This window comes from Primulina eburnea, chromosome 11 (assembly GCF_022965805.1).
Source record: "Primulina eburnea isolate SZY01 chromosome 11, ASM2296580v1, whole genome shotgun sequence".
In the NCBI taxonomy this organism is placed as follows: domain Eukaryota; kingdom Viridiplantae; phylum Streptophyta; class Magnoliopsida; order Lamiales; family Gesneriaceae; genus Primulina; species Primulina eburnea.
The window spans coordinates 2,566,458-2,582,786 of NC_133111.1; the positions used below are offsets into that span (position 1 = coordinate 2,566,458).

At 35.2% G+C, this 16,329-nt stretch overlaps 3 protein-coding genes and 1 pseudogene across 8 annotated transcripts; 2 read left to right on the forward strand and 2 right to left on the reverse strand.

The window, feature by feature from the left end:
* Positions 1–4,022: 4,022 nt before the first annotated feature.
* On the reverse strand, positions 4,023–4,358 carry LOC140804498 (uncharacterized). Its single transcript, XM_073160536.1, has one exon. The coding sequence runs from the start codon at positions 4,356–4,358 to the stop codon at positions 4,023–4,025; it is 336 nt and encodes a 111-aa protein (XP_073016637.1).
* Positions 4,359–5,634: 1,276 nt separating this feature from the next.
* LOC140804499 (ABC transporter B family member 28-like) lies at positions 5,635–7,720 on the reverse strand (annotated as a pseudogene).
* Positions 7,721–8,133: 413 nt separating this feature from the next.
* Positions 8,134–10,561, forward strand: LOC140804841 (uncharacterized). 2 transcript variants are annotated; one of them, XM_073160995.1, is made up of 4 exons: positions 8,134–8,526; positions 9,107–9,425; positions 9,506–9,573; positions 9,619–9,740. In XM_073160995.1, exons 1-4 carry the CDS (start codon positions 8,244–8,246, stop codon positions 9,666–9,668), a joined length of 720 nt encoding a protein of 239 aa, XP_073017096.1. In that variant the 5' UTR covers positions 8,134–8,243; the 3' UTR covers positions 9,669–9,740. The 2 variants fall into 2 exon arrangements, with proteins under 2 accessions (XP_073017096.1, XP_073017097.1); XM_073160996.1 differs by lacking the exons at positions 9,506–9,573; positions 9,619–9,740 and adding exons at positions 9,770–9,828; positions 10,113–10,561 and having other exon boundaries at positions 8,143–8,526.
* An 845-nt stretch (positions 10,562–11,406) lies between these two features.
* Positions 11,407–15,700, forward strand: LOC140804840 (serine/arginine-rich splicing factor RS40-like). Of its 5 annotated transcripts, none has more exons than XM_073160990.1 (6): positions 11,407–11,502; positions 12,736–12,846; positions 14,142–14,254; positions 14,348–14,589; positions 14,683–15,231; positions 15,342–15,700. In XM_073160990.1, exons 2-6 carry the CDS (start codon positions 12,741–12,743, stop codon positions 15,382–15,384), a joined length of 1,053 nt encoding a protein of 350 aa, XP_073017091.1. In that variant the 5' UTR covers positions 11,407–11,502; positions 12,736–12,740; the 3' UTR covers positions 15,385–15,700. The 5 variants fall into 5 exon arrangements, with proteins under 5 accessions (XP_073017091.1, XP_073017093.1, XP_073017092.1 ...); XM_073160992.1 differs by having other exon boundaries at positions 11,442–11,502; positions 12,736–13,927; XM_073160991.1 differs by having other exon boundaries at positions 11,443–11,502; positions 12,736–13,536; positions 13,617–14,254.
* Positions 15,701–16,329: the final 629 nt, after the last annotated feature.

The following is a 16,329-nucleotide window of genomic DNA, read 5'->3' on the forward strand; positions in this document are numbered from 1 at the left end:
GCTTTAATGCGCAATACGAAAACAGTATTATTAGCCGATCATGACACATGCAATGTGTATATTTTATAAAAAAAAAACAATAAAATAATTTTTAATTTTAAATAAAATTTATACATTTTTTTAAATTGAAATGTGACTAGATAAAATGAAATATAAAAAAATTGATATTATAATACAGTAAAAGCATATAGTTAGTTTGACAAGATATATGTTTTAGGAAATAATAGGTCTATTGTGAGACGGTCACACGAATATTTATCTGTGAGACGAATCAAAGCTATCGATATAAAAAGTAATATTTTTTCATGGATAACCCAAATAAGAGATTCGTCTCACAAAATACGACATGTGAGACCGTCTCACACAAGTTTTTGGGCAAATCAAAAATCCCATCATCGCTCTTTATATTTCTTTCTTTTTTGAAAAAAAGAAACATTTCATTAGAAAGATTCCAAATATGCATTTTTTTACAGCTTCGGACAATCATCGAAGACAACTTTCATTGAGTCATTTTACGTTTGTGTCGAACGATATATCTTTTATAGTTAGTATATGATGTTCTTACAATGTACAAATCGAGGGTTCGTATTTTAAAACTTATAAGACATTATTATATAATATTAGTTAAATTATATTTATTTAGGATTTCATCGAAAACATACAATAATTTGCTAAACAACAGCTAAAAGAGAAAAAAACAAAGGTATAACTGAGACAACATCTACGATCGGATAAAAAAAACATAATTTTCGAACCTTCTAATTCTTTAAGATATTATTGTAAAATATTCGCAATATAACTAAGTAGACGTTTTAAATATCACACGTGAGTTATTGGATATTATATATATTAAGACAAAACTTTGTGTGAGACGGTCTCATGGTCGTATTTTGTGATACATATCTCTTATTTGGGTCATCCATGAAAAATATTACTTTTTTATTGTGAATATCGGTAGAATTGACCCGTCTCAGATAAAGATTTGTGATATCATTTCACAAGAGACTATTCATATATTAATATATAATTATAATTGTTAGGACCAATGGAATCCGGATATCTCCACACTGGTATGATATTGTCCACTTTGGGTTTTAACCCTCATGGTTTTGCTTTTGAAACCACCCAAAAGACCTCATACCAATGGATATATCATTCCATCTTATAAACCCATGATCTTTCTCTAGATCTTCCAATGTGGGACTTTGGTTGCATCCCAACAATCCTCCCCTCAAACGAAGTTCCACTATTATTCTCATAGTCTGAGCCTCCCCTCAAGCCTTATTCGCCCTCCAATCGAGGTTACTCCACTTCACTGCGTTGTAGCGCACGCCTTACATGAATACCGGGAGCATCAACCACCTCGAGAGTTTAATCAAGGATTTTTACCGGGAGCTCTCACCTCTTTCGTTTAGGTATCGAGGATTCCACCCACACAGCTCGATCTAGACCATGGCTCTGATACCACTTGTTAGGACCAATGGAATCCGGATATCTCCACACTGGTATGATATTGTCCATTTTGGGTTTCAACGCCGACTGGACCTCTTCGAGGGTAATCGTTTGTTCTCTTCCATACAACATTGCATCTCGGAAGTTTTCATAGGATCTTGGGAGGGCATTTAACAATATCAGAGCCTTATCTTCATCCTCGAGTTTTACTTCAATATTCTCGAGATCATCTACGATTTTTGTGTAGCCTTCCATCTGATCTTCGAGATTTGATTCTTCGTGTATCTTGAATGAATATAGCCTTTGTTTCATATATAACCTATTTGCCAATGACTTGGTCATATATAAACTTTCCAGCTTTGCCCATACTGCAGCAGCGGATTTCTCCCTTGCCACTTCTCGAAGAGGTTTGTCTCCCAGACAGAGTATGATTGCGCTATGAGCCTTTTCCAGGATTTCGTCCCTGTCTTTGATAGTGCTTGACATCTCTTCCTTTTTCTTGAGAGCTTCGACCAGGCCCTGTTGAATTAAGACCGCTCGCATCTTAATCCTCCACAACGAGAAATCATTCTTGCCGGTGAATTTTTCGATATCACTCTTCATCGATCCCATTGATTCTTGTGGTTCCAAAAGCAAAACCATGAGGGTTAAAACCCAAAGTGGACAATATCATACCAATGTGAAGATATCCAGATTCCATTGGTCCTAACAATAATGATTATTTTCTCTTATTTTTCCCTTCCTAATCGCCTTTCCACTAACACTCGAAACGTTAAACACCACACAAGAGACAAGAATTTACACTTTGAACGAAAGGAAAGTATAATTCTCGATTTGAACGAATGGAATACACTGAAACTTCTACATCCATCAGATTTAAAAATTTTAATTTATTTTTTCTTCGTTGACGGTCGATTGTGTCCTTTATTCATTTTTGAAAACTGTTTATATATAAATTAAATATTAAGATGTACAAATTATACAAAAATATCGAGTCAAAAAGGTTGGAGTCAACTTGTTAATCCGCGTGGGTACAAATTTTATGGCTCAAATTAATTGCGTCCATATTCTTTGTATTCAGGGGAACTGAATAATTTTGGTAATCCATAGGGTATGGCTCAAATTAAATAAAATATTAGGACTAAATATTGATAAATGGAATTATATCCTTAAAATAATTTTATATTTGTTTTAAAATATATATGTGCGGGTATAGATAGAAGATCTTTTTTCTTGGAAAATAGAGAGTTGAAGAGTGAAATGAAAATAGGTGAGTTGAGATTGAGAAGTTGTAGTTAAAAAATCACTTAAATAAGTTCAGTTTTTTAAAGTATTTTTAATTTTAAAAAAAGATGTCAGATTAAATGTTGAATATTGTTTTTGTTTTTTTTATTTTTAAATAGAAGGAGTCTAAAATAAGAAATTCTGAATAGACTTTTGGACTTACATTCCCCCATTTTAATTCATTGAATCCCAATTCGGTACATGAAACTTATCCTCCTTTAATTTCGCTCTCAATATCCAACGTTTCGTTTCGCAAACAGTCATGTAATGGGGAAATATTTAACCTAATTTATATGTATTATAAATAAATATATTAATACCCGCAAAAAGATTCTTTTCGGATAATTAAATAAAGACAAAAACTTGTGTGAGATGGTATCACGGGTCGTATTATGTGAGACGGATCTTTATTTGGATAATCAATGAAAAAGTATTAATTTTTATGCTAATAGTATTACTTTTTATTGTGAATATGAGTAGAGTTGAACCGTCTCACAGCTCATGATCCGTGAGACGGTCTCACATGAAACCTACTCCTAAATAAATTTCTTCATGATCATGAACTGAAAAATTAATATTTAAATTAGTAATATTATATATATATATATATATATATATATATTATAAAGACAAAAATTTGTGTGAGACGATCTCACAGATCGTATTTTGTGAGAAATATCTTTTATTTGGGTCATTCAATAAAAACAAAAATTGATGTGAGACGATCTCACAGATCATATTTTGTGAGAAAGATTTTTTATTCAAGATCATTCATGACAACTATTACTTTTTATGTTAAAAATATTAATTTTTATTAAGTCTCACTTCATAAAAAAACATATTCTATTATAAAATATATATACACGTCACGTATCTCGAACAAAGAAAAGGACTAATTTTCACACGTAAGACATGATGAACTACTAGTAGGAAGATATCATCACCCACACGTGTCAGAAGATGAAACAAAAAATATAGATAAATGTATAAATGTTTTTTGAAGAAATTTGTTATATTTTGTTCTAATAAATTCTATTTATTAAAAATTAAATATTATGGATATACAAAATATCAATGTTTGGATAAATCAGTACTAAACGAATTATATACTGTGAACAAATATTTTATACACTTGTTCTGAAATCATCGTGATCTTCCATATGATTCTTTTGAATATTAACAGTAAACAGAAAAACAAAAATTTATATAGAAAGAAGTGAACATCAGCTCTGCGGTGGCAGGCCGGGGAAAATTATCCAACAACTGCAGACAAACTGATTCAATTTTCAGGATTTCGTAGGAGAGGGAGTGATTTTGATGACAAGGCCGGGGAAAACATCATCGGGATCGTGAATATGAGGATTCCGCTCAACGATAAAAGGATCGCCGCACTTGTCGCTGATGGTGTGCAGAGTCTCACCTTCCCCTACAACATATATCTCATCGCAGTGCCGTGGTCGCAGCAGATTTCCTCCCTTGCCGCCTGCCGTCGCCGCAGCAGAGTAACTTTCCCTGGCTGTACCGCCGAGCAGAATGAAGCCTAGTAGAACAACGGCGCAGTACCAAGAGACGGCGTCGGCGGATGGAATTGCGAACTTGGAGGCGGAGGAATGATGACCCATCGTTTTGTTGTAGGAAATGAACGTGTTTATACAAATCGGATTGACATGGGTTTATTATATAGAGGAAACGAAATTAACTGGGAAGGCGGCTGGAGGGATGTTTTGGTCATTTCACCTAGTATTTATTACTGGATTTAATTGTGAGTTGATTTGAACATTTGATTTGAGTTTCACCGCACAAAAATACTAAAATAAGTTATTCTTCCATTTTATTTCAGATATTTTTTTATTTAATTTTTAAGTAAAAATATAATTTTTTTATGTCAAAAAAATTAATTTTTATTATAAATACAAACAAAATTAACCTCTGTTACGAATAAAGATTCATTGATAAGACTTATTTTTTCTTAACAATATATGGCATCACCATTACCATTTATTGTATTTTTAGTTTTATATTATAGTTGAACTATTTATTTGTTCATTTAATTTTAGAAAAAAACTTGTGTGAGACGGTTTCTTGTATAATATTTTGTGAGACAGATCATTTATTTAGGTCATCCATGAAAAGATATTACTTTTTATGTTAAGATTATTATTTTTTATTGTGAATATCAATAGGGTTGACCCGTCTCTCAAATAAAGATTCGTGAGACTGTCTAACAAGAGATTTATTCAATTGAATTATATATAATAATAACAATAATAATAATTGAAAATGGTTGATCGGTTAACGAAAGAGAAGTCCTTTTCTTACGTGGAAGCAACAAGTGCAAACTAAAGCGCTGACCCACTGAATATGTGTATTCTTCTACTTCATTGCGTCCATAATTTGTCTTTCTTTAACATAATATTTTTGAGTGAGTCTCATGTGAGACCGTCTCACGGATCATAATCCGTGAGACGGATCAACCCTACCCATATTCACAATAAAAAGTAATATTCTTAGCATAAAAAGTAATATTTTTTCATGGGTGACCCAAATAAGAGATCCGTCTCACGAATATGACCCGTGAGACCGTCTCACACAAGTTTTTGTCAATATTTTTTTGGACATGTGATGTGTATGATGTATACATTATATATAATTTAAGTACGTCAAAATTCGAATTCGAAACCAAATAAAAAAATAAAGTTGACCGTAATACATAGTAATATTTAATACAACCAACGATAACTGTGAAATGAAGCACAACCTATATAAATTATTATAATATTCTAGTGAATTGAAATAACAACAATAATGAACTACAACAGTCGATGGAATGGAATGGAATGGAATGGTATATTCGTCGTTTCTGTTTTTTTTTTTTAATCAAATGAAGGAAAACAACTGTCATTCAAATGCAATCCTTTGGGTGCAAACAAGAGAAGCATAGTCACCCTTCTTTTCTAAAAACTCAATGTGTGTGAACCAATTCTTAAATCTTCCCATCCTAGCAGAGAGCAACTCGATCAGCATTCTGTACCGTGCTCAATCTGTGAACAATCACCAGCGTCGTTCTTCCTTTCATTAGACGATTCAGAGCATTCTGCACCAGTCGTTCGCTCACAGTATCCGCCCTATGAAAGTATATATCAATTGTGTGAATATTGTCTAAAGCATGTGATCTTGAATATTTCCACACCTTAGAGGTCACGCTATAGTAATGCGAAGAGTTATAACTCATCAAGAATCAAGATTGGAGCATTCTTGAGCAAAGCTCTTGCGATGGCAACTCTCTGTCGAGGGGGTACATGAGAAAAAGTGTCAGTGTTGATTGTTACGGAGATCGACTCAATTAACATTAAATTACCTGTCTCTGCTCTCCACTTAAAAGACTCCCACGATCACCAACTAGTGTGTCATAACCCTAAAGATCAACAATTGGCAAAAAAATTCGATATATGCAGTAAAACTTGAAAAGAACAAGTTCTACAGAATCCAGGAGCCCATACGCAATGTTTTCTCCAACATGAGAAACTGAAAATAGAACAGGTTCCTGTGCCAGTTTGTTTATAAATGCGTTACGAACTTGAATGGTGACTACATGGGTGTTGGACCGAGTAGAAACTTAATGGAAACCACACGAGCCCATTCACTCTTATCAAATGAACGTAGGTCCTCTCCGGCAACTGTTATACGGCCTTTCGTTGGCAGCAAAGTTGAAAGGTCTAGTTACTTGTTTACAAGGAAAATGGAATTTATTCAATGAGTATCAATGATAGTAACCTCATGGAATACTGTACTTTTGCCCGCACCACTTGGCCCGACTAGAGCGGTGACGGTTCCATGCTTTAACGTTAGATCAAGACCTTGCAAGATTTGGACATCTGGCCTCAGTGGATACGAGAAAGAAACATCCGTGAAACAAACCAATTAAAAAATGAAAAATCACTTTACCAAATTAAATGTGTCTACTTCTCAGTGCCATCACCATAACACCAACATGAATCACATTGCTGGGCAAGCGCTTTCATATTGCCTGTTGATTTTAAGGATGACATGTACCGCTCACCCCCTCGTTAGCATTTTCGCATTTGAGTCATCGACAAAAAGAGCTTCCAGATTTTTGTCACTTACTCTCTCTTTAAGTCATTTACTAAGGAGTAAGCAAGTCCTTCGTCGATTTCAGTACCAGATAAAACAGTATTGATTCTTCCGACAGCACTCAGCAGCAAAGGCTCTTCCAAGATCTCCAAATGTGTTCACGGCTCCTTGAACCTAAAAAAACCACTTATTTTCTTGTCATGAAATTAAGGATGATTATCGTGACAAAAGAGCACTCACAGCAAATGTTAACGTGAAAGTGTATCCAATAAAAGACACCATCGTTCCCACTGGAAGTTCACCCTGCACCAAACACGAGGTAGCCATTGTAAGATGGAGAGGATTCACTATACAAAAAGCTCAAAGAAGATGCTGCAAGTAGAACAAGAACCAAAACTCGGTTTCAAGACAAGACGAGTAAATTCCCACAGGAACCATGGTGGAAAAGTCTCAAACAGCTTACAGCTTTTACTTTGCCTCCTCCAAGAGAATACAAGGCCATTAGCTTCATGCCATTATCCTCGTAGTTAAGAATCTGACAAATCCAATTTCATGATAGCATTATCTGTAGAACGACTAGGACTTTTAACCATGGATAACTCAAAACTGCACCCTGTTTGGTGATCGAAAATTAATATTTGTCATTTTTCTCCTCCAAATGATCTTACCTGCGACAACGAACGCCATCATAAATCGCAAACAAACTACAAATTTAAGAGACGACTTCCTGAAAAATGCAGTAGAAATTTTAAAATTAAAACATATAGCAAGAGGTTACCGTGCGTATGGCAGCAACTGTTGCTGTCACACAGTCGGCCATAGAAGCTTGGGCTGGTCCATGAGCTTTAAATACATTCACAGTTGTTCTCTTATATACAGCTAAATATAACATTCATGTTCCTTCAGTATCCCGAGAAAATGAAGAATGAATAAAACAAGTAATAAACATACTGAAAGAAAAATTATTGGTGAAAGGATAGTGCTATACTGCTAGTCAATCCTTCCGGATCCTTTGTTAAATTTCCAAAGGATACTACCAAAAACTCCAAATTCTACATGTTTATCCAGTATTTATATGAATTTCAAATTAACTCTATTATGTCATTCAAAATTTATTTGAATTTATATAACTAACGTATAAATAAATAATTTATAAATTTAATATTTAATATATTATTCATCGTTAACAATAAAATTATAATTGAAATTTGTCATTTTAAAACTTATCTTAAGTTAGTTTTTTGTATTAAGCACAATGTCTTTGACCTCAATTTCATAACTAATTTTCACAAATTCATTTGATTTCACTTTTCTTGATTCTTTGTTTGAATTGGCGTTATGACAAGTAGATCTTCGCAGTTGACGCGATAAACACTCCGTCTCCTCCAATCATATCTGATCTCCCACACCCTAAGATGTCACGTTATCTATCGAACCTTCGGGTTCAAATTGACTCGACCCGAGCCCCGTTGCCTAGATACGACGACATCGACTACAATGATCCCGCATCTGAAGCCCTAGATAATGTCGATGGTGGCACCTCGAAGTTGCGGCCTTCAAACAGCAACTTAATGGAGGATCAAAATCCGCTCGTGGGAATCAAGGCCGGCCGGACATCCTCTCGCCTTCAGGATGGTACAAGTGATTATATCAATGTTCGATCCAGACCCTATCTAATGAAACTTCTCGAGAAACAAGGTACGATTACCAGTTTTCAGTTTGGTGTTGTCCTTTTTCGAACCTAAAGTTTAATTGATAATTCTCGCGATTTGCGATGCTTGTGTTCCATTCGGTATGATTTGTTCATTCTGGGATTTTGTGGACTCTGATTTTTTTAATTTTTTTGGGGGTAATATTGTTCTGTTGATTACTGTCTCGGATATTGTATTAAAAATGTTTTTGACCTAATTATCAGAAACAGATTTTGAATAATTGAGAACTGAATGTTTCCTTATCAGGAATCTTACGAAAATCGAAATATCATACAGTGGGAGGTAAACACGTATTTTTTAGAGAGGCTCCATCTTTGGCCTAGTTTTTAGGCAAAGTCACTCATCTTAAAAACAAAAGATAAAAGTGCGGCTTTAATAGTTGCAGCGTTATGTTTCTTAAAAAGGTTTATATTGTGTATCTTCTTGCATATATGAGCTAAAATTAAACAGACATTTAGTCCAGCCAAAAAGTGGCTCTACAATCAGTCTCTGATATTCTAAAGCTTGGATGCCGTTAATGTTGCTTTCTTGAACATCATGTTTTTTGCACGATTCTGATTCTGTAGGTGATCGCAAGGTTCTGTTTGCGGATAAAGTTCTCAAGTTCACTTGCTCAGGGAAGATGAAATGCCGTATCCTTCTGATTACTGATTTTGCAATTTACATAGTGGATCCTGATACCGACTCACTTAAAAGAAGAATAGCCCTGGCAGCTGTGGAGAAGCTATGCTCAAGTGAACTAAGTGATAATTTCTTGGCCATTGTTATTCCTACTGAGTATGATTTACTAATTGCAAGTACTCGAAAGACTGAAATATTAGCTGTCTTCGTGGAGACTACTAAGAGTGCATCTGACTATGAACTCGAGGTTTCTCTCTCTAATAGGTAAATCTGACTAAATCTCATTTAAAGCTCAGCATTTTGTCTGTAGTTTTTAACTAATTAGACGAATAATCTCTTGTAAGCTCTGCTTCTCTGACAACACCCTCCAAAATTGCATGTGAATACAAACTATTGGGAATAAAGAAGTTAGGTTTTCTGTCACCATCTGAGCTTGGTTCTAAACTAAAGAAGTTAGGTTTTCTGTCACCATCTGAGCTTGGTTCTAAACTAGTCGGGTTGGGTTAACTGCATGATTTAAAATTTCGATTGTGGTCACTTTGAAATTTGATAGGGACTTGAACTGCCTTTTGGTCCTGCGTAATCGCAAATGAAGTTCAATCATGCAGGTTTGAGTACAATGCAGCTGCTGAAGTAGTCAAAGAAGTACAATTTGAGGAAGTAGAAGGTATAAGTTACATTTTTTTTTAAACCGGGAATCATGTATTTCCCTTGGTGGACCGCAAATTTTAGTTAAGAGGGGCATTTTCTGTATTTTGGAGGGAAAATTTTGTTTCTTCAAGAAAATCCATGATGGAATTGAATTACATATTTGCCCGAGGCTACCGAAACTCTATCATCACCGTCCATTATCCATGTTCTTCAAATCCTACAGTTTTAAGTATTGTTGTTTGATGCTTAAAACTTTCGTAAGATGGTGCAAGCTTAACCTTATCATTTTCATTGTTGTAGGTGGTGTCAGAACAAAAATTGTGCGAAAATAATCGACAATTTTATGCATTTCGGCAAATATGGCTCTATACTTTTCCAGAATTGTGCATTGAGATCGAGAATCCAGAGTTGATTTTGTGCAGTGTAAAGGTGATTTTGTTTGTGGTAGCTTCATACTTAATTGGGACCATGAATCGTCATTTTGTGTGTAATAGCCGCTTGTGGGTGGAAACATACAACAATGCTGTCGTTTGTGTAAGCCAAGTCCTGGACATTTTTGAGCTTGGGTTACCCAATCAGTGTGATGGAACATCATTCTTGTTCTAGTACCCCTACGGGGTTTGTGTACTGTTATTGTCCCTGATGACACATTCTGTTATCTTTCTAAGGCTAAAATTACTTGAATTGTATACCACGTTTGCATCTACGGTGAAGTCTTGCTAACTATGTATTGGTTTAAATTTTCTGAATGTGTAAAGTCACAAAAACACCGATCAAACATCCTTTGACGCTATGCATAGATATAGACGTCTAGTTTTATCTAACGATGACCATTAAGTCGAAGTATATATCTTGGGAATTGATTCACTTTTTTTATCATAAGTTAATGCTCTTCTCACAGAAGAGGATGATGCCTCATTACTCTCGTAAGATTATATTGACCATTGTTGATCATATGAATATAGGATCAGTAAAGTAAAATATTAGCAATCGAATCATGCATTTTGTTTGTAAAACAAATAATTCATTGTGTGTGATAAATTATTTATTATAAAAATTACTATTAATTATAGAAGATGATGATTTATTAAGCTTATGAAATATGCCAATAGACCAAATACTATATCACATATCCTTTTACTTAGTAAATTAAAAATCAAAATTATATGTTCCTATGTATACACATATACATACACACTGGCTAGCTAGTATACGATACATATATAAGCATGGAATTTTAATATAAATATTGTTTTTGTATTAATATTATAATTCAATGTATTGTATAATTACATTATAAATTGTAATTGATTAGGATGTCAGATAATCATAAATTGTATCATGGTAAATCAAAAAAAGATTTTATATATTATCCTTGATCTAAAAATCCAAAATAAAATAATAAAAATAATAAAATTTAAAAGTATCAAAGTTTTATACTGATGAAATAATTGTTTTAATTAATTATAAATAATATTTTAACAAATTATCTCTAAAGTTCTTTTTGTATAATTTATTTATAACGTGGTTTTTGTTTTTGTTTTTGTTTCGTTTAAATGGACTGGCCCAATTGTAAATATTCTATTAACTAACCCAGTCCGCCAACACGACGAGAGTTCGACAATTTCTCAAGTTCATTTTTTTTTTTCAAAATCTCTCATCCCGTGCTAGGGTTTCCACAATATCGAAGGTAAGCTCCGCTCTCATAAATTGTTTCATTTCAATTGTTTTCTGTCATTGGATCCACCCTGATGCTTATCCTTGACCCGATCTGTTGTATTAGGATCTTGAGTTCTTTTAGTTTTTCCCCTTGTTTTATTTTAATATTATCCTGTTTCGTGTGAAATTTAAACGGACGTCAATTTTCAGGCTAATTGTTGTGTGATTTATGGATTTGTCTTTTTATATAAATCTATGCATGTGCGGTCTTGGGTTTTTGTGCGTAATGCTGGATTTTCGTTCTTCATTTTCCGTCTTGTTAATGTTCATTTTTAATTCACGCACTATTTTTAATTTAATGTCCTGTGAGGGCCAATGAAATCCTAACTGGTTGATGGATGTTTGTATGATGATTAAACCCATTGAAAATTTTATAACCGAGTTAATCCTCTGTGCAATCCCCAGTCCTTATTCAAAATATATGGAGATTCGTAATTATGTGAATTCAAACATGTGCTCAAGACCTTGAAATATTTTTAAAGGAGCAAGGCTTAGAGTTTTATGAGAAGGAGATGGTTCTTTAAGGTGACGATGCACCATCCATGGCACATAATCGGGATTTCTAGCCATGTCCTCTGTTTAAAGTTTGAGTTGATCCTGGAACTAAAGTTATAGAGTGATTGATTGTCCTGAGGTAGAACGAGTAAATCTGATGGGTAATGGCTCGAGATGGAATATCACACTCCGGTTGACTAATTAATGACAAAAGTGTTTTCTTCTTTCTTGTATTTAAAGATATGATATTATAATTTATTCTTAATCTATTCTCGTATCTGTTTGCATTTATAATTTTTTCTAAAGAAAGTAGCTGCATGAATGAGGTAACAAGATGCCATTGATCCACAAACTCAATAATTAACCGAGTGACGGGTGATTGTTGTCTTTGATTAGTTTTATATTCACGAACGGGACAGTAAAGAGGAATGATCTTGGGTCACTGATTTGTAAGGCAGAGAGGCGGTCACTTGTAGGCTTTGAGTTGTATGTGGTATTTGTTCGAGAGCCTTACAAATTGCCTTACTCGTGTTAATTGTCAATGTGTTTTGGAAATAACTAGAAAAGTTAAACTCATACAGAATTGTCCTCGGTCAATTGATATACTGGAAATTGGAATTTAATGCTTTCAAGTTAGTGGTTTGATGTTGTCTTTTGCATCAATGTGATTTTACATTCTGAATTGAAGTCTTACTGTTTTTACATTCAGGTCACATGAGGTCAATTTTTTGTGGAAATTTCGAGTATGACGCACGACAGTCTGATCTTGAAAGACTCTTTAGAAGATATGGAAAAGTTGATAAGGTTGATATGAAGTCTGGTAAGTATGAGTCAATGGGTTGATGCATGTAAAAGTTAGGAATGTGGGTGGGTTGCAGTTGCAATGCAGGATCAGTTTTCTATTTTATAAATATGAATGAAGCAATATTATATTGCTATAAAATAAATCTCTTTTCATTCATCTTGCCTGCGATTGTGACTTCGCTGCTGTTCCTGCTGTAATTATCTGTGAATAATTTCCTTTTATTTTGAGACAGAAGAATTACTTTCCACTGGGCTTGAGTCCTATGGTTTGCTTATAACACGGTTATGCTATTATTATTATTCTGGAAGTAGTTCATCTGGTGGAGACTGGTTTATTTCATGCATGAGAAACTTCTCAAACTAGTTAAACTTCATGAGAGGTGAATATGGTTGGAAATTTTGAGGTCGCTGCTTACTGAAACACTATTTTGGTACAATAATCCTCAAAGGGCCAGGTATGGTTGGGTTAATGTGTAATTAAGCCTCTATTTAGATCATGTACATGTATAAGCTCTGTTCATGAGAGCAATGATGATAAGAAAATTTTAGTGAGTACCTTAGATCTTTTCCCCTGAGGAAACTAAGAAGTTAAAGAAGGCTGTGCTAACAATTTATGGAAGATCCAAGTGCAGACTGCCGCTGTTTCAGCAGTGTATACTGAAACCTGGTTATTGACATCGACTTGTTTCCTTGTCAAGTTTAACTGGTAGTCAACATATGTTAAAAAGAAGAAAATTTTCTCATTTAAGTGCGAGACCCCCATACTCAACTAATTCTTTGGCGCAGGATTTCAATGCAATGTCCATATGATTCCTGACTTCCACATCTTATTTCCTGGTGGTAAGAAGAAACCTCATCTAATTTCATAGAAGAGCCCTCTGATCATCCATGGCATCATCATCACACGTTTCCCCAAGTCATTACTGCCTTCATTCTGCACGATATTTGTCCATCCTTCACTTGCCCATGTCACACATGCAGACCTCGGAGCTGAGGCAGCCAAAAATTTGGAGAAAGGCACTCATTTTTACATTATTTGTTATGAGACATCCACATCTGGATATTGTCCCTTGACATTGCTTAGATCACTAGCCAAGGTCTGTTATTATTCAACTGTTCGGTAGCTTATGGATAGATAAGACTGATCTTTACTAATATTATCGAGTGAACGGTAGCTTGTTTGTCACTTTCTGGAGCAAAGTATTTTAATATTGGACGATTCGCATGTGAGGGAATTTCATTTTGGGATAGATTATTTTATTTAAAAGCAATAGTACACTAAACACGGATGTTTTACCTTTAATTTATCAGGTTTCGCTTTTGTTTACATGGAGGATGACAGAGATGCTGAGGATGCCATTCGTGCACTTGATCGAATTGAATTTGGTAGAAAGGGCCGTAAACTTTGTGTTGAGTGGACTAAGGTAATGTATCTGTCTGAGATTCTCTTCGTGCTATCGCCTGTTGACCGTTATTTGAATGATTTTTATTGGCCCGAGCTTTTTTTTCCCGCACAGCAAGAACGAGACCGGGGTATCAGGCGTCCTGAGGCCTCCAGAAAACCATCGTCTAATTCAAGACCCTCAAAGACCCTGTTTGTCATCAACTTTGACCCATATCATACCAGAACAAGGGATTTGGAAAGACATTTTGATCCCTACGGCAAAATTCTGAATGTAAGGATCAGGAAAATTTTTGCCTTTATTCAGTACGAATCTCTCGAAGATGCAATTAAAGCTTTGGACGCTACTAATTCAAGGTCAATGATGCTCTGCCAGCGGTTGTTTACTATAGTGCTCGTAGTTGATGTTTACATTGCCTGATACTCTATTATTTTGGATATTTGACACAGTAAACTGTTGGATCGAGTCATAACTGTTGAGTTTGCTATCAAGGATGATGATGCAAGGCGAAATGGTTTTAGTCCAGATCAATCCCGTGATAGATCACCTGGGAGAGGCTATGATCGGATGCGATCTCCCAGTCCCAGAAGGGAAAGGGGAAGTCCCGACTATGGACACAATAATGGACGTAGCCCAAATCCACGTCGTCGAGAGCGAGCTAGTCCTAAGTATGATCTTAGGTCTAGTCCGAGCCCCAGCCATAAAGAAAGTGAGCCTAAATATGGTCGTGACCTCAGCACTAGTCCCATGAACGAAAGAAAGCCTCTTTACAATGACACACACAACCCGGTTCCTCTTAGAGACAGGTCCGACGATGTCAGGGTGCGCAGCCCGTGCAGCCCCAGTCCTGGGAAAAGAGCAACTCCAGATTATGGTCAGGGTTCGAGCCCAAGTCCTCCAAGAGGGCAGAGACAGAGAGTTGGCCTTGACGATTTTGATCGTGAGCAGAAACCTGCTTACAGTGATGGAGAAAGCCCTCCACAAGAGAGAGATGGGAGGTATGACCCTTTTAATGTTTCACCCGTTGGTTTCTGTATCTGACTTTGTTTAACTGATATATTATCTTTTAAGTCAATAATTCCTAATCTAACCAATTTCTATGATCCAGTCGATCCCCCGTGGCGAGAGGGAGATCTGGATCTCAGTCTTGACTGCAGACATCTGCTAAGAGACATTGTAGCCTCGTCCATTGAACCTACTCCATGAACTTTTAACCGGGTATGCTGATGAATCTTCCCTGCTGTTATTTTTGTTAAGTTTACGTTAAGGCTTGCTCTTTGATCTTGAACTGTGGCTCTTGAAAAGTCGTTTCTTTAGCTAAGACACTTAGGTTATGTAACTGCAATTCTTTTTTACTTGATTGTATTAGTGTTTTATTGGGCTCTAATGACTTGTTTTGTGTTTGTTTTGGATTTACAAAAGAAATTTCATTCTCACCCCAAATAATTTGTGGATATAGTTTCTCTACTTGCATTCTATGAGTCGTCCCCACTCACGTACGCTCTCCTTCTCTGACCTGTTAGGATGCAACGCTTACCGGTAGGAATTTTCTATTTTCTAAATGCTGTAGCGATACGTCTGAAAAGAAAAGAGAAATGGCACCTAGTGGAATTCACGATTTGAAATTTATTATGGTAGGCACGAAACGATTCTTTTAAGTTGGTTGGTCATATTGGACCATTGACACTTGAACTTTTGAGAAGGTTGACACTTGATTTTGGACAAAATGTATATTTTTATTTTTCTAATATATTACAAAATTTGCGTAAAATTCTGCCGCCGAGTATTGAAAATTGTAGATATGATTGTGATCGATTGTTATTAATTTATAAACAGACTACGAAAAAGATGGATAACATCAATAAAAGTAAACGTTGCAAAAGCTCTATTTTTGGTTGTTTGCGTTTGAAAGTACCTTTCTCGGTTCATACAGAGGGGAGGGCTTAATCAGTGTGATGGATGATGATTGTTTCTTAAGAATGATTCTACAAACCAAAAGAATAAAAATAAATCGCAATTGTTTGCCGCATGTTTTTTGAAATTTAATAGGTTTTTCATTTGAAAAGCAGATAATTATTCATTGTTTTTTTGGGTGA

Bases quoted from the DNA above. Each gene is read 5' to 3' on its own strand.
- LOC140804841 (XM_073160995.1), top strand. From the start codon at position 8,244: ATGTCACGTTATCTATCGAACCTTCGGGTTCAAATTGACTCGACCCGA. The intron at 9,426-9,505 runs GTAAATCTGACT...ATCTCTTGTAAG, and splicing joins GAGGTTTCTCTCTCTAATAG to CTCTGCTTCTCTGACAACAC. The intron at 9,574-9,618 runs GTTTTCTGTCAC...TAAAGAAGTTAG, and splicing joins ATTGGGAATAAAGAAGTTAG to GTTTTCTGTCACCATCTGAG.
- LOC140804498 (XM_073160536.1), bottom strand. From the start codon at position 4,358: ATGGGTCATCATTCCTCCGCCTCCAAGTTCGCAATTCCATCCGCCGAC.
- LOC140804840 (XM_073160990.1), top strand. From the start codon at position 12,741: ATGAGGTCAATTTTTTGTGGAAATTTCGAGTATGACGCACGACAGTCT. The intron at 12,847-14,141 runs GTAAGTATGAGT...TTAATTTATCAG, and splicing joins TAAGGTTGATATGAAGTCTG to GTTTCGCTTTTGTTTACATG. The intron at 14,590-14,682 runs GTCAATGATGCT...TATTTGACACAG, and splicing joins TTGGACGCTACTAATTCAAG to TAAACTGTTGGATCGAGTCA.